A 22345-nucleotide genomic window follows, 5' to 3' on the forward strand; every position below is an offset into this window, starting at 1 on the left:
GTTAAAAAAAAAATGACACTATCCAAGATGTCCACCCTTATAAGACAACAGCTTTGCTCCTTGACAATGGGTGGATGTCTTGGACTTCTTCTTCGTTGTTCATGGTAGATTAGATGGTGAGGGCTGAAGTGTTGATGAACCCCGCAGTGATTCCCAGGTCGAGAGGGGGGCCATAGATTCTACAGCTTTTGATGCGTGTCCCTGGGTTGAGGCTTGTATTTTTGTGTTGCCTAATCCAGTAGGAGAGTTTTTGGATTCTTCACCAATCTTGAATCTGGAGAATGTGTGATGCTTCAGACTGTTGTGTCCTGTTCTGAGTCTGAAGGTTGTTACTTTGTCGGCTCTTGGACAATTTTCACTACTTTATTTTTAAGTCTGTAAATAGCCTAAGGAAGTCCGGAGTGAAGATAATTTCCTTTATTACAATCCTATTTTCCTGTTTCCTCAGTGCGTACGAGTACAAGATCCCAGCCAGAGGTAAACAGATTGTGAAGACAGACATACAGATTGCTTTACCCGATGGCTGCTACGGCCGGGTGGCGCCTCGCTCGGGACTGGCTGCCAAACACTTCATCGACGTCGGTGCCGGGGTTATTGACCAGGACTACCGGGGGAATGTCGGGGTCGTCATGTTCAACTTCTCCGAGGAAGAGTTTGTGGTCAACAAAGGGGACCGCATCGCTCAGCTTATTTGTGAGAGGATTTATCTTCCCCAGCTGGAGGAGTTGCCTTCTCTTGATTCTACGGAGAGGGGCAGTGGCGGCTATGGCTCGACTGGCAAAAACTGAACTAACAGACAGTGAACTGTCGTGTATTGTTTTTTTTTCTTGTTTTGGTGTGATAGGTGTTATGATAGAGAGTGCTTGCGTCTGTTGGAAATGTTCATTTTGACTAAATCTGAAATCTGATGTGAGTCTGTTGCGTGTTGTGTTTTGAAAATTTTGAATTCCCACTGTACAGAATGATGTTTTTTCTTTTGAATTATTTTCCAGGGGGGGAGGGGGGCATAAGTATTTCTCATTATAAGGACACTAACATAAGAAATGCCAGCACTCAGTATCTTCACTTTTGGTTTTGTTAAATAGAGGTGTATGTGGTTTCTGCTTCATCTTTTATTTTAAAGGAATAGTCCATCATTTTTTAGAATCTCATATATGTTTAAAACCTCTTGATATTCATTTCATGCATCTAGGCTTAATTGCCAGTGTTAACGATGATTGGCTTCCTATCACTTTCAACTCACTATGTACAGTGCAAGATCCAAGTTGGATCCTAAGTTTTTCTGTTAATTAAGATCATGGTTTCCTTTCGGTCTAGTTTACCATTTTGGGATGGACATAGAGTAGGCTAATTCAACTAGGAAAGGCTCTCAGGAATTTTGCAAAATGTTGTCCATTTGACTGAAAACGGTTAGGCGTTACGTCACATTGCCTGCCTTGTACAGTTAAGGGTATAATGAATAAAAAATAAAATGCTGACTCAGTTTGTACTTTCTTTTGTTGTTTGTTTTGAGTTTTGAGACTAAGTCCTCTGGTGTCTGGTGTGGTCTGTTTTTTTCATATTATATTTTTCTAAGTATGATGGCAGTCTAGATAGTAGGCCTTCTTCCTGTCAGCTAACTGTCACTACAGTTGTACAACACGAAGCCTGTGAATATAAAAGAAGGCTAAGTACATTATTATTGCAAAAATAAGTTCATTTTGTAATGCTACATGTCAGAAAATCTTGACATATTTATAATTTACTGTCCCCGACTGCTCACTGCTCTTTACATGTCAATCATGGAGAGTGAGGAGAGGGATTTATGCTCTCGATGAATTTTGAGATTTCTTTACAGTTACAAAAATATTCAGTAGGCCTATTAGATTGTTTGCAAAACATTTTTTAATGTGATTTATACAGACAGCTGTCATGAAATTTGAATATCATGCGATATCTCCAGAAACTGAGTTGTTGAAATATTGTGTTGCTCTATCACCTGGGTGATAACAATGCTTTCATTTTGAGTATGTGTGTAGCTGCCACTGTGCTTTTTCAGCGCTAGTTTTTTTCAGGAACAAGGCAATTGTTTTGGAAAACTATTTCAGGCTCGAAATGTGGGTGGTTGGTGGATGCTCTGGTGTGGTTTGCTCTTTCTTTGCTATAGAACATTCATCATCCTTATCTCTCCTTCTTTTTTTATGTTTGTTACTCTCTTGTAACACCTCTAATCTTAGGCACTTATATGATCGTATTGTGTTGCAAGTGCCAAAGCTAAAGATCCAAAATGTCACAAGACATTCGTCAGGGAGAGGATGTTGGCATTTGATATTTTTGCACCTCTTTCAACTCCATTTAACTTAAGACTTCTTTCTGAATTATACATTTGTACGGTGAAGTTCTGTATGTTGATTATCCCCACCTATGTGATAGTGATAAGCATTTTCACCTCAGGAATTTACCATCTGAAAATTGAAAATTGTCTTGCAACACTTTAAGAGGCGGGACCTCCGAATTTAACGTTCATCTTCAAAAGTGCCGAGCCAAATGGGGAAAATTTGTGTAGTGTCTTTCCCAACAACAATGTCAAATGGAACTCTAGGCTTGAACCCCAAACCCGTGATCTCAGAGCGCTAAAGATCTAGTTCAACTGATATAAATAATTGTTCGCCTAGCTGTCAACCCGGTGGTCCAAAGTCTGATCCTGGCCATGCCAGCATGGGTTATTTTCTTGTTTTCAACACTCCCTTTATCCAAGGGGTGGAAGGATCAAGTGCTCTGTCTTCTCGTTTATTTTTTATTATAATAGTAGAGGGTTTTACGGCACTCGCAACTGCATACGGTCATATGAGCGCCAAAGGGTGGGTGTAAACAGAGAAGTCTTTACAGGGAATCAGACCCACTCTGCCCACCTCTCTAGCTTCAACAACTCAAGGTCTGCTTCAACTATCAAGGCACCCCGGAAATAGCAGGTAACAAGAGACGACAAACATGACAAAAGAAGTAGAGGAAAATGACAATAGTAAGGATTAGGAAAGAAAAAGCAGCTGTTCCCTTTTGTAGATCAGGCACAGTTATGAGCGTGAATCAGCCCATTTTCTACTGCCACTTGAACGAGAAATGTCCCCCCTTTGGGAATGGCCTAACCTAAAGACACTACAGTCAGTGGCACTGCCCTGGGGGTCCGTCTTCTCGGAGAAGGACAAACAATTTTAGAGGTCCCATGTAGTGTAGAAGTTTCGCATTTGAAAGTTAGTCCCACAGCGGTTTTTAAAATTGAAAGAGTGGGTGGTTGGCAGGTGCTCTTGTAGCACCTCTAATCTTCTGCACTTGTATGACCTTATTGTGTTGCAAGTGCCGAAAAACGTAAAACACTTACTAAAACTATTTTTTAAAATTGAAAGACCGATTGGCCTTTTGGGCTGCCATCCGGTAAAAATTCTAAATAAATTCCTTTATCTAATTAAATCTGAAACCACTCTAGTCAGTTAAATAATGACTACTCTCGGAAAGAACTTGTGGATGTCAAATTCTTCGTTCTACGAAGCAAAAAACAGCTGTGACTGAGATGATGATGAAGATCTCGGTCAGAGTTACACCCTGAGTTTTTGCCGTGGTCTGATAAGAAGAAGAAGGATGGGGTCATGATTTTGAGTTTTGCCAGATGGTAGTGGTGACATATTTTTTCAAATTTTGACTGGCAAATATTTCCTGTGGATAAAAGTTGAGATTCTGGTCCCTCCAAAACACCTGTTTGTTACTGTAGTTACGTTGTGTGTGGTTGGCGGGTGCTCTGGTGTGGTTTGCTCCTTTCCTATCAAACATCTGTCGTCCTTATCTCTCCCCTCCTTTTTTATGTTTGTTACTCTCTTGTAACACGTCTAATCTTCTGGCGCTCATATGACCTTAAGCAGTTGCGAGTGCCGCCAAACCTCTACTAAAACAAAAGTGATACGTTGGTCGACTAAAGAAACTGACAGCTGAATCTATACATGACATGTATACTCAATGTTAATAATGTCCTCTGCCTGTTCACAGTGGAATGTCAAATGTGACGAATATTCATTACAGTACAGTAGGTCATGGGTCTACTGCTACTTTAACTGTTGAGGAGTTCATCATCATTGCCTTTCTCACTCTGAGTTACAGTACCAAAATTACTTTCTTCATACTGTAAGTTCTAGTGTCTTTAACACTGCCAGGGATTGATTGAGTACATGGCTCTAAATTCTAAAGAGCTTTCCCGCAGTAATGCATAGAAACAAAAGTTTTTTAAAGTATTGGTGAATGTAGTGATAGACATAGGCTTAAGATTAAAAACTTTTAGTACAATTTACAGATCATGTGTGGTTGGGTAATGCAGTAATCCTTCAACCCACTGGGGTTTTTGACTTGCTCAGCAATGTGAATGAATGGCATATATTGAAACTACTGCTGTCTTCATTTTTGGTCCTTGGCATCCTTAATTTTTTTTCTTTTTAAAAAGTTTTTACACCCGCATTCAAAAGCCCATTCATGCAATTTAGATCATCCATGTCAGGACCAACCCGAGCTGAGAGGGACATCCCAGCAGAAAGATCAAGATAATAATACTTCATAACTGACTTTCTCCCAACTTGGGAATCAAAATCAGGTCTTGTGTGTGCAACAGTGAAGCACCTAACCGCTACATCACAGACACCGGTGTCCTCAATTCTGATTTCAACAAACAGGGTACATGTATAATTGAGCTAACATTATACTCATGGTTATAAGTTATAGTCACATCGAAGGCAACTTACGAAATGCATCTGATGAGTTTTGGGCACATGAGAGAAAACTGTTCTTTGCTAAAAATGAAAGCCACTTTTGGGGTGTTTAGTAATGATCATGATGACCTGCTACTTTTACTGCAAGGTGAAGAAACCACATATAGAACACTGAGGTATTTGGAGGTCCTACTACCTCTCTCCCTCTTTCGTTTTGATCAGTATCAGTCTTTGCTATTCGCTACTGTTTCTGTTGTTTTTTCCAATCAATGCACTAAATAACTGGTATTGTGTCAGTTTCTCTGGACTCAAACTAACTAAAAAACTAAAAAGTAAAACTGATGGGTGGTTGGCTGGTGCTCTGTTGTTGCTTGCCTTTTCTTTCCAATCCTGCATCAATCGTCCTAGTACTTTATCTCTCCTCCTATTCTTTGTACGTTACTCTCTAGTAACACCTTTAATCTTCGGCACTTAAATGATCTGTGTTGCAGTACATGTACCTTAAAAAACTCTTATTAAAACTACAGTACAGTACTGTAGGTGGCGCCTATGTATAAATATGTAGGCTACATATACATAATATATATATATTATATGTATAGCACAAGTCAACATGCTGGCATTCCCTTTGGTACCAGTGTCCATACAAGTCAGAAACGATCTTGCAAAGGCAAAGAGTACCTTTAAAAAAATGGCATGATAAAGCTCGTCTCCACTAAAAAGTAAGGGCTCTCACTCTTACACAAGAAGGAAGTGGAAAACAAGCATGTGTGAGGTGTAGTGTAAGAAACTTTGCTTATCCCTGATAGCTGGTACGACAAACAGATAAGAAAGCCATGATGTTTATTTAATACCAGTTACCAGTACTACTTGTACCTTCATCAACACATGTTGCATGTACAGTAAGCAGCAGCTCAGTTTCAGGAAGAGTTTTACGGCATTTGAAACTTTTATAGGTCAGGAGCCAAAGATTAGACGTGTTGCTAGACAGTCTCAAATATACAAATAGGCCTACAATAAAAGAATTTTTGTTTTAGTAAGGTTTTACTGCGCTTGCAACTGCATAAAGTCATACGAGCGCCAAGGAGTGGATGTCAACAGAGAAGTCCAAACAGGGAATCAGGCTTATTCTGCTCACCTCTCTAGCTTCAACAGTAGAGAGTCTGCATCGACTATCAAGGCACCCGGGAAATAGCAGTTCACAAGAGGGTGACAAACCATATAAAAGAAGTAGAGGAAAAATGACAATAGTAAAGATGAGGAATAAAAGAAGGAAGAGAGCTAAATATATGTACCATAGATGTTTCTTAGGAAAAAAGGAGCAAACCACATCAGAACACCCACCAACCACCCACAAGCACCAGCTACCTGTTGAGAGTCATAAGAGGACCTCATGGGTTGTACTTGCAGACAAAAGAGAACATTGAGGATATTGGTCTGTCCCTTCAGTGAAGAGACAATCCTGTGGCGAGGGTGAGTTGGCCTACCAATTGGAGAGAGAGAGAGAGAACGAGAAGAAAGAGAGAGAGAGAGAGCAAGTGAAAACTCACCAAAAAAAAACCCCTTCAACTTCAAGGGAATTTGTTCAAGAATTTTTTAATGGCTGATATAAAGTCTTGTCTTTACATAAGGCATGGTATATCATGATGGTATAAGTGTACAATAGTATAATTAATAGTGTTTTACAAATTTGCTACAGGCATTTATAAGCCTTTCTCCTCTCATTCCATTCATGACATCGGACTCATCACAACAGTCACACAATCTCATCTCAAGCTGAACCCATTCCCTGCTCCACTATCATTCTCATCCCAGCTAATTCACTTGAGTATAAGAAAAAGAAAAAAGAAACAACAAAAAGCCATGCCACCTATAATGATATTATCATAGAATCAGTTCTCAGACAACAGCATAGACTACTTCTCGTCGATGTTGTTATAGTAACAGCAGAACACTTGGAATACTAATACTAATTGTGCTTTGAAACATTTGTTCCTGAGCACTGCCTCCGAGTCTGAGGTTGGACATGGTAATATTAATATGGTTATATTTGAACCACAACTCTGAAGGGATATATCTCGTCTTTGTAAGTAATGTAAGAGTGTAATGTTTCATCTCATTCATAAGTACTGTATTTTTTTTTTGCCAGCCTCTTACATGTTAAAAGTAAGTGATAAAATAGTAATAGACTTTTGAGAAGAAATTACTAAATTTCAAAGGTTCAAAACTTCATATTCTTGAAAACCAGGTTAAGAGCGAATTTTCAGTCAATTTGAAAGTTGAAAGTAATTATAGAAGGGAAAAACTTACTTTTGTTATTTGTTAAGAACCAAATAGATAAATACTTTACGAATAAAGTGGTAGATTCAACTGGCTTAATGTTATGGGCAGATGCAAGATATATCCACATTGTCTACTTATAGATAGGATCACTTACATTACTTACAAAGTGAAGAGATGAACGAAAAATATAGTTTCAAAATCTGGAATGGTAATGAAGAAATTCAGTGACACATTTTGCAAGTGTCTGGAATGTTTGTCCTTCAACACAGAGACAGAATTTGGAATAGAAGGCAAAGTGAGGCACACAAAAAAACTCTGGGCAACCTCCAACAATTATTATACATTACAATACTTCTCACATCTCTCCATCATCAGCAAGTTCCCAGAACAGCCACAATAGCTGTGCAGATAATGCCATCACACACCATCTCAACTCAAACAACAGCATAATCTTAGTTGTCACGTCCAGACTTACAAGTCCTACGTATCGTATATAGTAGGCTACCATTGCCATAACATTCGTAACTGTTGCAAATAAAAGATGAGCTTAAAATCCTTTGACCCTGATTTACACTTGCGCAGAAGCATCAATATTTGAAGTTTCTTACCTTTACTGCAATAGAAGTGAAGATATGGACATAGGTCTGACCATGACAACGATCATATGTAACAACTCCAACATCATATATTACCATGAGATCAAAAGGCAACTAGTAAGACACACACTGTCCCAGCATCGCAAGGCTACACCGTCATGAGGGATGGCAACACCTTTGTGCATGATGGGTGTATGGGAAAAATGATAGAGAATGCCTGTACACACCACTCTTAAATCTGCTGTGACTTTTACTTTCAATATGGTTTCATCAAGGCAATAGCTAATCTAACTGGAGCACCTCAGCCTGCTACATCTGATGCTACAAGAACATAAAATAATGCACATCATGTGGTACTTGTAAAAAAATTTATTCATCAACTTCAATTTTCCAAGGTAAAAGTCGATTCAGTTTTTACGCTATTGAGCAACTAGACTTGCTTGCATTTCCAACACTGTGCAAATCACAAAGCTACAAATCACTATCTACTCCTCCTACTGATTCAAAGTCAACGTCAGACAGAAGAGGCACAAGAAAGGAAACACTGGGACCACTTGCAAATGACAAAACTATCATGATCTGAAACTTTGACTTTGTACATATAATATGTTACCTCTCTCACTAAAAACAAACAATATGGAAATGGTGTCCTCACATAGCGCTACTAACACAGACCTACAAAACAGCGGCATGCACAAGCTCTACATATATTCTCTGTAATGTATTGTAAATACAACAAGTAAGAGCCAGCCCCATTTCCCCCATGTATGCCTTTCTCTAGTTTGAGACACTTCTTTGTCATGACGCACCTAGCCACCCTCATAGTCACAGGTCTGTCCATCTCACACATACACACTTCCAGATACACACAATACAACAAAGACGTTCACATTCTCCCTGTTTCGTCCAGACCCCTTCGTCTGTCGATACAAACAGAAATATTTGCACACAATCTCTCAGCTCAGTCAAGCAGCTACAATGAAAATGCAATAATATGTCCGAGTTTGATGAGGTTCAGTACATGGTGCGGTGACAACCTTACCCCCAGATAATGTTCGGTCCACAAGGTACGCATGGAACGCTGTATAAAAACATGGAATGGAAGTGACTATCTGAGACAGCTGGCGATACACAAGCCTGGCTACCCTTTTGCTCTACACAGTATAGAACCAAAGCAGTATTATTATGTGGTGGACAAAGGGACCTCGGAATAATGCATGGTATACATAGTTCTTTTTCTAGCTTTAAATATACTGTGTGGGGGTGGGGTGGGGGAGAGGGAGAGAGAACACTTTGTTCAGATAGATAGACCACCTAAGATTTTTATCAACCACTATTTTCACACATCGCTGGAAAAGTTCATGAGCCAAAGCAGATAAGACATAATAAATATTATATAAAAGTATGCTGTAAAAATTGTCCTCAGAATCATTTTAGGTTGGTGAGGTTAACCATATAATACGAGAAGCATCATAAAATATCTGCACCAAACAATATTGGTAACATGAAGGTATTAAAATACACTCAATAAGACAACAGTAGAAGTCAATGCAGAGAACAATGTTAAAATGTTCACTTTTTGCGAAAACTGTATAACGTCCTTGTCTTTCATATTTTCAGCAAGACAGCTTTCAGATAATGAAAGTCCTTGCCTTTCATAAGACCTTAAATATCCATTCTAAGGCAACATGTTAGTAACAATAAGTATCTTACAATTTTTCCAACTGCTATTCAGATCACATTTTACCCTGCTATAAATGTAGGAAGTAAGCTGTGCCCAGTGCACCTTAAAACCTCAAAGATAACAGTAGAGACTTGGTTTATCTCAGGCCATCTGAATTTACAGGTGTCCCAAAGAATCAGCTTTAGCAGCTTAACTGGCAAAACAAATTTTATGATCTCACAACCTATAGCCTAACCAGGCCAAACCAATGACTCCGGTAAATTAAAAATTCAGATCTGATAAGAAGAACATTAACTTACATATTCCCCCCCACCCCCATCCCCTGGTTTTACGATAAATAAAATACATCTTAAAAAACCATGGCAGACATTATAAGATTAACATTTGCATCTGCTGATATGCGGTTTTGTCTGTTGACACAAACAGGAATGTTTAAACAAGTTTTTTCACAACCATTTTCTTTCAGATAACTATAAATTCGTTAAACTAATAATATTCTTTACAAGAGCAGGAGTAACTAGGAATATCTGCAAATAATTTTTCAAAGACGAACATGCCCTGCATGAGTAAATCTTCCTTCTCCGATATATAAGTCATCAAAACCTCCCTCAACCGCTCTTTTTGTCCATTCATGAGCATAAGCTTTCAAGGATGTGAGTATGACTTTCTCATTCTCTGATCCAGTCACAAGAAAAGAAGTTATGAAATGCATAGCATTACTCAAGAGACATAACTTTGCTTTTGACACAATTCAATCTCAAAAGCAGTTTTTCATCACTAAAGCAAAGTTAAGAATCTTAGCTGTACACGATAAAAGTTTTGATCCATCAAAACAACAAAATATGGTAAAATGCTCTAGCGGAATGTCTCAGGCACGCACACACCACCGAGGCTGTCTCTAGACACAGTCAACACATCAACAGTGGTGGGAGCATGAGCTCACAACATTACAACAAAGGTTGGAAAAAAAGAATCAAGCTTACGGTACAAAACAAACATAGGAATGGTTGACATAAAATTAAATGCATAGTCAATTTTTCAAACATCTGTATACCGGTCACAACTTTTTGTAAACAGTAAAAACAAGCACAACCTGTTATCGGTTCCTCTGGCTTCATAGGAGCCTTGCATATGGTGCAGACATTTCGTCCGTATCATTCAACTTCAAAAGTTATGTTATTTTCAGCTAAAACTCTGAAATTGTCAAGAAGATGAGGACAAGAGCATAAGGTGTACACATTACGTCAATGAACTCGTCCGACGTCAGGTAAAATTTAGTAGGAAAATGGCTTTACTTTATTGAAATAATTAGTCTATAAAATTCCACTGCAAATACCTCGTTCAAATACTTTATTACTACACTTCTCCTAAAAAATCAGAGGGTAATTTTAAAAAAAGAAGACTTCACTTTAAGAGCAGAATTGGATTGTTAAGCTGAACTTTTTCCCTAGCTAGTTTCAGGCATAAGACACTTGGTATCACAAAAAGAGACTAGCACTCAGCACTATCTGAAGCCTTGTGAAGATGAGGAGGTGGGGGTGCGTGGGGTGCTGGGTAAGCGTCGTTGCCTGGTGGGGCCTACAGATGATGAACCGAGTCCTTTGGTCGGGGTGGCACTGCCCGGCCTCTGAGGGGTTGATGATGAGTGCGGGGAGAAGGTTGGCGTAGTGGGCCGCGACCGTACCGAGGAGCCAAACGCCACAGTCGGGGTGGTGGACCGCGGGGTGAATATCAGTGATCTTCTGTTGGCTGCCGATGAGTTTGATGTGGGCGTCTTACGGCCAGAGATGTTGGAGGAAGATGTGCTCAGGCGTTTGCTGCGGTTCAGGTTCCCTGTAGATCCTGTAGGGCATTGGATGTGGGCGAGGGGAGATACAATAAGAGGATTAGTAAAAAGTGGCTTGAGTTGACATAATGAGAGACATGTATACATCACAGTACAGATCAAATACTAACCAGACTAAACACCTTTGAAACCTACATGACTTTGCATCCAAAATAACCAGATATTCACTTTGGAGTAAAAGGCATCACATTTTCATTTTCAAAAGGTAGATCTCCTCCCCCCAAGACTCAAAATTGAATTGAATAGCCAAATGAGATTAATGAAAGGTTAATGAAAGTTTTTTTTTGCTGTGTCTTCACTCTATCCGACTTTTGGGACTTGGGTGCTATGGTGCCTCTCAATCCAAATTCTTCAATTAATGACACAACTGACTCATGGGATCTGTACTATAGGCACTATAGGGGGTAAAAATGTATTCTCACTGTGCTGTATTTCCTCTTTCTGGTATGTCACATCTTATTTACTGAGTGACATTGTATTTCTGAAGTGTCTCTTTAAATTACTACGCCTTGCACACTAATAGTCCATCCATCAATATCTGACGATGACCAAGGCATCAATGCAGGGGAGAATATTGTTTTAGTTAGGCTGAGGAAATAATGGCTACGGTTAAGATGACTTGTGGTTCCTGTTACGCCCAATGAGACCAAATGTTGGCCACATTTTGAGCACCTAAAAGCTTAATTTCCACTCGTAAATGAACTATGTTTTGGTATACAACACCATCTTTAGTACGTCATCTCAGTGGTGTAATGTCAATCTATTTTGACCTGTCATATATTCACATCTAACAAGTAATAGCAATATTATCCCCGAAAGCCAAGACACATTTCTGAAGTCGCACTTCACTGATATATAACTTTTATGTTTACCTGCATGCGTTTTACAGTCCTTTACAGTTTACAGCCAAGAAAAATGTTCCTCTGGGACAATAAAGTATTATCTCATCTATCTTATCTTATCTATCTTATTTTATGCCACATCATTTTTCAGGCAAGTCATGCCCTCAGACCTAGATATATGAATGTCTACATCGTTCTGTGACGGAATGCTAATCTTCTTCTGTACACCCAGGAAACAGGTAGAAATCATAATGAGAAGAACACAAATCCTACCTGGGCATGTGTCCTCTCTGTGCATACTATTCATCAAACTCATGTCAATATATCATTTGATGACTAAAAATTAAAGCAAATCTCACAATTCCATTTCTATTTTAACATTATCATGCAAATTACTAAGACAAAATTTTAAAATTCAAAGATTATTTTGGTATTTTAAAATGTATACCCATAACTAGTGCTCTAGTTGTGCATCGTACAGCTCTAATATCTTGATTATTACCAACAATTTTCTGTTTTATTTTTTAAAAAGTAAACGAAAGTAATCAAACATTCATATTAGCAATACAAAGCATGAATATGATTAAGCTCAAAATAGTAATACTTCATATAATACACAGCAAGATCATTACTATTCACTGGGAGAAGAAAGATGGAAGTTCTTCCAAAAATAAGCAGGTCCTACAATTTCTTTAATTTAAACCACTAAAATAAGGACTGAAAAATGGGTTATATCATTTTGCAGATTAGCGCCTCAAGACTGAGATAGAATGGTATCTTAATAAGAAATAGACTTAAAGCAAAATTTTGAATTTGTTCAGTAAAAAAAATTACTAAATACAATATTTAAAAAATAGACTAAGAAAGAACAAAAAGTTTCAACAATGAAGAATAAAATTTGTATCAATTAAAAGAAAAGAATTAGCAAAAGTAGATGAATGAAGCACAGAACTGGATAAGTTTGTTTGTTAAAGAAAGTAAAAACGCTGCAATCTTTGGTAAAATTAATTCTCAAAGGTGAAAATTAAAGGCTTTAAAAAGTCAAAGTGAAAATTAATGGCTTTAAAATGCCAAGACAAATAGAGAAGAAATAAATAAGTACTAAATCTAAGATCATTCATTTTCATCCAATCTTTTTTATTATTGATCAGCACAATCTTTGTCTTTCCATCTGAAACCTTGAACTGTATACTTGTATATCATCTAAAGAGATAACTAACCACAGACACTTGATAAAAAGTGCACAGAATAATACTGGAAAGGCAGTCTCTAAACAATACGTTTTATTTATTGTGTTGTTAAGGAGTAGGAGTGCAGAAAACTTAAAAACTGGGGTTTTATTAAGGACTGTGAGTGGTACACTTCTCTTTGCACAATTGCAATATTGGGGACGTTAAGTCCTTTCAAGAGAACACTGTTCCCATGGCAATAAAATACTGGTAACGAAAAGCTTGGTGAATAGTCTTTCCTCAACTGGCTCAGTACTCATACAGAGTCAAAACAGAATGACAGTACATTATATGCATGACTCTCACATAACTTCCCCCACCTTCTTGATGTAAAAATAACAGTTTCTAAAGTAAGGACTAAAAAGGCAACCATTTACCCTCTTAACAAAAGATTTACATAATAGGATATTGATATCCCAAACAAAGCAGAAGCACTCTTATTATTCAATTAAATTTCAAAATCTCCATGTGTCCATGTATCCCCATTCAAGAAGAATGACAATGCTGCCTACCATCTGCCCCTCATAAGTCAGACACTATGTCACCATCAACAATATAGATGACAGCCCTCCAACAACAATAGAGATGTGAGGCCTCCAACAATTAATGCCTTTACTATACGTCTTTTTGCTTTCCTTTTATGTCCGTAGCATGTGCCTCTATAACATCCATTCTCCTTTATGTGCAATAAAGCATTCTGGCCAGTCGTATCGCACCTGGCCAGCCATATCAGACCCCTCATCCCTTCCCAACTATCTTCTCCACACGCTGGTTTTCATGGGCAGGGCAGTCAAGACAACATTCTTTGTGCACAAACTGTCGTGCATACTGTCCGTGCGAGCAGCCAGCCCGGAACACGGAGGAGTGAACAACACCATATACAAGTGGCTACAGGAGGAGCACATACCAAAAGCGTCTGAGCTACGAGCCAGGCCTGGGTTTGAATAGCCCGGATTCCCCCCAGCAGGACTTGCCAGATTGACCATGGAGGAGGTGATTCGACTCCGGCGAAGGGAAGAGTCGTTACTGCCTGTGTGTCCAGAGGTGGGGAGGGAAAGGTGCGGAGTGGGAAAGTTAGTTCAAGTGATCACACATACAGAATCACGTCAGCTGTAAACAAGTGACTGACACTCTTTTGTTATTAGCAGAGGAGTAAAAAAAACGTCATAAACAGAAATCACGCAACATTGAAAAAGAACAAAACAACAAGAATATTATTTTTGTTTGTTACGATTTAGAAAAATGTGAAAGCAATTTTCTCTCGGTCAGTTGAAATTTGAATCATGGGAACAAAAAGCAGACCAGGGTCAAACTAGTGAGGAAAGTTAACAAAGTAAACAGATTTAACAGACTTTGTACATTTACATAATTGCTTCCATGGTCAGATAAGACGGTAAGACAACATTTTTTGATTCGTAACATTTAAACCTTAATCATTCCAGGCATGCACCTTGGACTGCTGCAGGATGTAGGTAAATGATACAAGGCAGGATATAGAAATGCTGGATAAGATAAACAGCTTGATATAGAACACATGCAATGCCATTACACTCTAAGATACAGCGGTTCAGTTTGTGGCAGGTTGTAATGGACTTCTGCACAGGAGGAAATACTGGGTACATAGAAAAAACTAAACAGCGACTATACGAGAGTGGAACATGTCGTATATTATGTGTTGTGGGGTTAAAAATATTATTGTGTGTTGACTTTTTCTTCTCATTTAGTACATGAGCAAGTTTAGACAGCAGTGGTGCTGTTATGATGAATTCCACATGCGTGCTTGCCTCAGTTAATAGGCATTAAAATATTTCATTTGAAAAGAGATCTAGTAGCCTGGGTATAAATCTTGCAAGTTACGTTCATGTCAAAAACCTCTGCGACCATATACACTGGTGTCTTTAGCGAGATATAACATGTGATTATGTCTTTTGAGCACAAGTCTTTTTTTTTTTTTTTTACATATATGAAGAAACCAGCAGCTGAAAATGTAGTACTTCAGAGTGGCAAGCTGCGACACATTTGGATACACAGAATTAGGACTTACAGTTGATTAGTAGCACAAATGAGGTGCTCGTTAACGTGGAGTGCAGACACTGACACCTGCATGCTCTGACAATGGCCACTAGTCCAACACCATCAAACAATAAATACTCATAGAAGCGTCTGCCTGACTTGAACATTTCTCAGTTTCTCAAGGTAATTACAGTTGAAACCTGCTCTAATTGCAACCTGTCCAAAACAATCACCTGAACAAATGACCATGTTCCACTTCCCCTCTTGTGTTTTTTAAAGATATTATAATGACACTTTCCTAGATGTCCATCGAAGATAACCACTATTCTCCTTGACAATGGGTGGCCATCTTGGACAATTTAGATCGTTCCCATAGAAGAGTCTACCTGACGCATATATATTTCTTGGTAGACGGAGGTAATTACTTGACAGATTCATCTCTCTTGAGATCCAATTTTTGACAACCCTACACTAATGTTAAAAAAATGCATTTGAAAAAGAGATTCAAAAAGTAAAATTAATGTGATAATCTCTATTTTACCCAACCTACTTAATTTGCTATCAGTGACCGAAGAGATATTTGTTTATTAAATGATTTTCATAGAAGTGTTCAAATGAGCAGTATGTACCACCTACATCATCTCACTGTGTGACGCAGCTCACATGTTTATATATGAGGAAAAAAAATGACTGGCGGTAAGACTAATACTGTATTCTGATCTACGTTGGAAATTCAAAAATCTCCAATAGTATATGAAAAGGAACATCTAACATGACTAATATATGGAAAAAAAAGAAGAAAGAAATCTTTTACTTTCAAAAAAGGAAAAAAAGGAAAAGCACACAAAAAACCCCCACCCAACCCCAGACTTTCCAAGACTACAAAACCCAGCAGCTATGTCAGAGCAGAGCGAGCATCAGTTGTTAGCAGAAGGCAGGATAAGAACAGGTCCAGCGGCCCTATATGTGTTGTGACACAACTTATACCTCCGCTTGTGGTGGTGGGGTTGTTGTTGTTGTTGTTGTTATTGGTGCCACTCCACGACAAATCACCGTGAAAACTATATCTCTGAGACGCCGAGCGCTGGCGGCCCTTCTGCGAGGCCATGGCTACAGCCATAGGGGAAAGGAGCGGAGCTCCGGGAGAGGTGGGCGTGGTCGGCAAGCCATAGTGGGCGGGGCTTCCACCGCTGCCCGCCTCCTCATTTTGAGTACCTGATGAGTTGGAGGAGGCGTAGCCTGTGTCGTTCTGTCGCCGCCGGACGCCTGTTGGGAAGGGGGATGTCCGGCCCGAGCTGTTGCGGCGGCCTCCGTACAGGCCCTGCCCGTGGTGGGAGCCATCTGGGAGAGCTAAGTTGTCGCGGAGGTCGAAGTTAGTGCGGCCTTTAGCTGTTACAGCAGCAGGGAGATTAAAGGAAGTTGGGGGGGGGGGGGGGGGGAGAGGTTCGGAAGCAGTGTGTGTGTGTGTGTGTGTGTGAGAGAGAAAGAGAGAAAGAGTATGTGAGTGAGAGAAAGAGAGAAAGAGAACGTGTGTGTGTGTGTGTGTGTGTTTGTGTATTTGCGTGTGACAGAGAGTATGCAAGCATGTGTGTTTAAGTGAACAAGGGTGTACATTTGTGTGTGTGAGTGTGTGTGTGTGAGTGTGTGTGAGTCAAATGTTTGAAAAGCACAAAGTTTTGGTAGTAGCAGAATACGAGTGGTTAAGAGTTAACAGAGTAGGGGGTTTTTGTTTATGAGAGAGAGGCGGGGTTGGGAGGAAGAAAGAGACATGATAATTGTTAGATGTCGGTTAAGATTATTAATAGAAAAGTACATGTAAACAGCTTTATATAATATATAAAGTTTAGAGCTTGAAATTAACAACATAAAGTTATCTTTAAAATATCCTGCTGGTTGGTAGAGTGCAAAATGCAGTCACATTATTCTGTTAGTAGTATTCAATGCTTTCCAGCAACATATTTTTACTTACATGAAAACTGTTTCAAATATGCTTATCACCCATCCATAAACTTACAAAGTCATGCACGATGTATTATTTAAGAGAGAGGGGGGCAAGGGAAGAGAGTGGAAAAGTGGGATTTTGGGATAACATAAAGTAGCCAAAAGATAGTCTAGTCGTGCCCCTTCAAACCTTTCTACCTTTCTACATTAAATTACCATTATCATCCCCAGAGGGCTGCATTCTGAGAAACTTTAGAAAAATGTACTTTTCTATTTTCATCACAAGTTTGAATCTCATACAGATTTTTTCCTGCCTCTCCAGACACTAGTTTTCCCTTTCAGCTTTGTCAACTATATAAAGCTACTCGCAAAACATACAACAAGCTCTGAACTCTTATCAGAAATGGAACAAAATGGATGAGCAAAGACAGGTTTTTCACACTCATGCATGAGGCAGCCTGGAAATTTTGGAGCTTAGGCTGCAATAATGGATGTAGCGACACACATTAATGAGCAGAAACAAGATGTGTCTCGTTAAGGTCACTGACAAAGGAAGCCTTGACATAATAGAGTATATCAAGTCATCTGTTAAGAACATGGAAATAACAGTTGAGGCTGGGATCAGAGAGCGGGGGATATTAGAAAGTAAAAGCTTTCATGAGTGAAGCTGTCAAATCATGGTGATTAGCTCATAAAGTCATCAATTCAGAGAGTCATAATATGCATATGATATAGAAAATAAATGACAAAAGAGAAAGAATGGGGAACAAGAGTTATGTAATATGATTATATACAAGAAATGACATCCATCTGATCACATAGCGATAAGACATCATATCTCACAGCCTGCAGCAAGAGTGCTGACTTGTCACGTTACTTGGGTAGTTTGTTTTGACTTCATCCTTCGTGGAAAATTCCTACCAAATAGGCGTACAATGAATGACTTCGTTTTTAACTTCAAGTATTCTCATTCTTCTGTGGCAGGTGCTACATCACTCCTTTCAAAGTGACGTCAGAGAGTCTGTGTAACCTTTCAATCCAATTACTCGGAGGGAAATGAAAGGCGACAGGTGGCCTTTTTTTTGGCTTAGTGGGTCAGCCCTGTTTTATTCAGAGGAGCATAACATGTGATCTAGTGGGTGCTTTTTTGCTTTCCAAAGAAAAAGCACTTGCAGTATTTTGAAACACAAACATTGACTTTCATGACAAAGTATCATGAGAACAGCAACACCAAGAACTATCACCCAGCTCATTTTCTTGGGAAAAAAGTAACTGTCTTGGGAATTATCACTTCAATCATTGAGTATGATTGAAGAAAAAAAAAAGAAATGGAATAATTGCCTTGTTCTGAATTCCTCCACATAGATCATTTCAAACCTTCATGACTTTCTCGAGTGTAATAATGATTATTATAATAGCAATAATAATGATGAGGAGGACTAATATGATAACTAAGGAAATGGTGAAAAAAAAAAATAATTAGCCAAAAAGACAGCACCTTCTCCCAATGACAATTATTTCAAAATGATAAAAAGCAAAAACTGTGAAGAAGCTATCGGACAGAAATCATACATATTTTAAAGGAGTAAAGTCGTTTGCATATTATGACGCTGTATAGGAGTCAAGGAATAGAGTCAATGAGATTTTGAGATCGAAAGAGTTTGAAAAAAGAAAATTATAAACTCAAAAGCAGCAACCGAAGGAGTGAAATTTATGTTTGTATGCAGGATATTCAATGTGAGTGAGTAGGCAGAAATGTACATGTGTATGTGTATTAATCTGATAGCATATGTTAGCATGTATGCATGTATATGAGCATGTGTGTGTGTGTGTGTGTGTGTGTGTGTGTGCGTATGTGTGTGTGCGTGCGCGTGCATGTGTGCATACAAGTGAGTGTGTGTGTATTTGCTTTCCCGTATAAAGCCAGGTTTTAAGTGAAAATGCCCGTGTGGTATTGTGCGCTGCATACAGACATGTGAATGGTATGCAAACATGTATTTTAAGTCCGAGCTCAAGATAGAGTGTGCATAAGAAAAAAACCCTTTGTTTTGAAAGGCAGGCAGATTGGGTGGGTGTGCATGTGTTCATTATGTCAAAATGAGGCGGAATTTGGGGAAGAGAGAAAAAACCAAGACGGCAAAAAGGGGTGTGATGTGGTTTGGGGGGGGGGGGGAGAGAGAGAGAGAGAGAGAGAGAGAGAGAGAGAGAGAGAGAGAGAGAGAGAGAGAGAGAGAGAGAGAGAGAGAGAGAGAGAGAGAGAGAGAGAGAGAGAGAGAGAGAGAGAGAGAGAGAGAGAGAGAGAGAGAGAGAGAGAAAGAGAGACAGACAGACAAACAGACAGACGGACAGACAGACAGTGAGAAGAGTTTTTGCTCTTGAGCAGGATGAACATATCAAGCTACAATTTTGCGTGAATCATACATTTAAATGTACCATATGCACAAATAAATTACACATCACCGAATAAAAAAGCGCATTCACCATCTACAGTAAACTCACCATTAATATGTTCCATGTGAACAGTGAACAAAGTATACGAACACACAAAGAGGATTAATCTACAATGACGGAGTCAGCTTGCTTGGTTCAATAGCACACAACAAATACAGATAAAAGACAAAAAACCCTCCAACAAAACCCCTAAATAATTTGAAGAGCATGAAACATCTTACATTGAAGAATAGATGAAAAGTAGATTAATTGCAGTACGTCAAAACACTATACTTTCCAATGAAAAAAAAGATTATTGAAAAAACAAACTTTAAAGAATCTTATTCGTCGAAAAATATATTTCATTTGCAAGTCTTACTGATTTGTGTACCACATAAGAAAAAAAACATGTGTCCAAATGCAAAGTTCTGTTTTAGGTGGGTACTAATTAAAATGTAAAAAATTACAATAAATAGTTAAATGAATACACAAAAAATAGAAGTATGTCCACAGCAAAAAGATTATAGTCAATCGCCGAGTTGCAGAAGGCTTACTAAGCACCTCCTGGCCAAAATGATCCAAATGTCAGGAACAAAAGAGAAGCAGAAAGAACATATAACACATCAAATTCTTCCCATTATACTTTATTTTTACTTTTCAGATCCTGTGGCGAACTGGGTTCTAGCCGTTCAGCCTGATTTCCACTCATTATGAAGTTCAGCTCATTTTCACAAAGTGGCTCAGAAGAAATTTACATTTTCAAAGAGAAAAAATGTTCATTCTGACAATTTTGCCTACATCTAAGGTAATGGACTCTATCATAAGTGCTACAGTTCCACTGCACTCCCATCCTTGCTGAACAGACCATGACTTTATCTTTATTGGATCCAAAACTTCAAAGACTACTACTGAGCTGAAAGTGGAGATGAGACCCAACTTGTGTAAGTGCAGAAATTGAACATGTACTATCTACTGAAACATGAAGAAATCTGGAAGAAGAAAAATGGCCCATTTCCTTTTAGGGTTGCTTCACAGCACAAATAAGAAGTTCTGACAAAATACAAATTCACAGGCTTGCCAACCTTTTCAAATCTCAGTCATGGACACCCAATGTTATGACACAAGATTACGTATCAATGAACTAAATCACATCCAGTGGGATTGGTTTTGGTGTAGTGTAAGTTTAAAGGCTCTCAAAATCCCGACTGCAGAATTTGGGGGAGTCCCGGGAAATTTGAGACAGTTGACCAGCCTGTATATAGTACACAGAGGCATGCAGACTGATAAAAATGTAACTATCTATCTCGAGGACAACTGATCACATAGTTGAGACAAAGCAACGACATCAATCATAGAGACAAATAAATCGGACAAGCACTTACCTTTGCAAGGGTCGTTCTGCTCCACAAACTCCTCCAGTGTGACCCAGCCGCCGCCCACCCGCACCATGACTGTGTGGTTGAGGAAGCGAACCAGGCATGTCTTCTGCTTCTCTCCAAACTGTGAAAACAGACAAAAAAGGATCGAGATTGATTTGAGATGCTGGATGTTCACCAACTTTAGTTAATCTTTGATGAAGAAAAGTCATTGACAGGAAAACTGCAGTAAAGTGAAGGGAAAGAAAAAAGCAAACAACAAAGCGATAGAAAAGAAGATAAATCTACAAGTGGCACCCTCCCACTACTCACTATGTTGGCTTATGTAGGAGGGAGAGCCAAAGAGAAGTATACAAATATAGTTATTAAGTTTGGGGGGGGGGGGGGGGGGGGGGGGGAAAGAAAGCTAAAAAAGTAAAGATAGTTTTTTCTAGGCACTGACTAGCCACTCCTATACACTTTAAACAAACATTTAGATTGAAATCTTTCTTCCACGATGGTTGACTTATACGAAATATTTTCAAAACGATGCAAAATGATATTTTTGAAAAGCTATACAAACCCTGTATTTTCCTTCATCCAGCCACTCAGCTCTGAAGGGACTTCTGCAGGCACACGAGGACAGCTCCTTCTCGATCTCCTCATGGATCAACTCCATGTCAGATTTTGACTTGCGGTTATTGTTCTTGGCTCTATTTTTCTGAAAACGAAAGCACAGCAGTAGATGAGCATAGATGTCGCATTGCCACTGGTATTGTCTTACCCAAGATATTTACTAAGTGAGATGGGTTTTTAACTTAATGAATGATTGTGATTGCTTTAATTGACTTTATCAAAAGCATATTACATTATATTCCTAACCTCACAACAGCCTAACTTTGTAGAATTTTCCAACTTTTTTCTGTTAATTAATAAGTACCTGCAGCAGACTAATACTCTGATTAATTCATATTGAACCAGGGATCTGATACATTATTTCATTTACTTCAGCTAAAGTGCAATGGAAGATAAACGTAATCAAATAATAATAATAATAGATAGCATTTGTATAGCGCATATCCCCGCTCAACAGCAGGCTCTATGCGCTTTACACTATATTATTACCCCAGCAGACCATAGAACACTCAGAAACATTCTCAGCTTCCCGGGAAGCATACAGTGCAAGCAGCCGATTAAGCGCTCAAACACTAACAAACTGACAAGATCTTTCGCTGTCTATAGCCGGGTACACATTCCCACCTGGGTGAAGTGAGGAAAATTTGTGTAAAGTGCCTTTCCCAAGGACACAACGTCGGGTCCCTGACGGGATTCGAACCCACGACCTTACGGTTGCGAGTCCGAGAGCCTAACCACTAGGCCACCGACAGAACACAGGCTG

The 22345-nt window shown here is 39.0% G+C and overlaps 2 protein-coding genes across 2 annotated transcripts in view; one reads left to right on the forward strand and one right to left on the reverse strand.

Moving 5' to 3' along the window:
• The window catches only part of LOC101855425 (deoxyuridine 5'-triphosphate nucleotidohydrolase), an 11543-nt gene extending 10058 nt beyond the window's left edge, over positions 1 to 1485 (forward strand). The window contains exon 2 of the mRNA XM_005100290.3: positions 449 to 1485. Within this exon, the coding sequence (XP_005100347.1) occupies positions 449 to 788 (340 nt within the window). The 3' untranslated portion in view covers positions 789 to 1485. The remainder of the gene's footprint in view (positions 1 to 448) is intronic.
• Positions 1486 to 6306: 4821 nt separating this feature from the next.
• Positions 6307 to 22345, reverse strand: part of LOC101856188 (microtubule-actin cross-linking factor 1) — a gene marked incomplete in the record, with an annotated part of 184436 nt that continues 168397 nt past the window's right edge. Inside the window, 5 exon segments of the mRNA XM_005100294.3 lie at positions 6307 to 11132; positions 14115 to 14237; positions 16436 to 16609; positions 20974 to 21091; positions 21530 to 21667. Of these exon segments, the coding sequence (XP_005100351.2) occupies positions 10795 to 11132; positions 14115 to 14237; positions 16436 to 16609; positions 20974 to 21091; positions 21530 to 21667 (891 nt within the window).

The sequence above is a fragment of the Aplysia californica genome, unplaced genomic scaffold (assembly GCF_000002075.1).
Source record: "Aplysia californica isolate F4 #8 unplaced genomic scaffold, AplCal3.0 scaffold00243, whole genome shotgun sequence".
NCBI lineage: Eukaryota > Metazoa > Mollusca > Gastropoda > Aplysiida > Aplysiidae > Aplysia > Aplysia californica.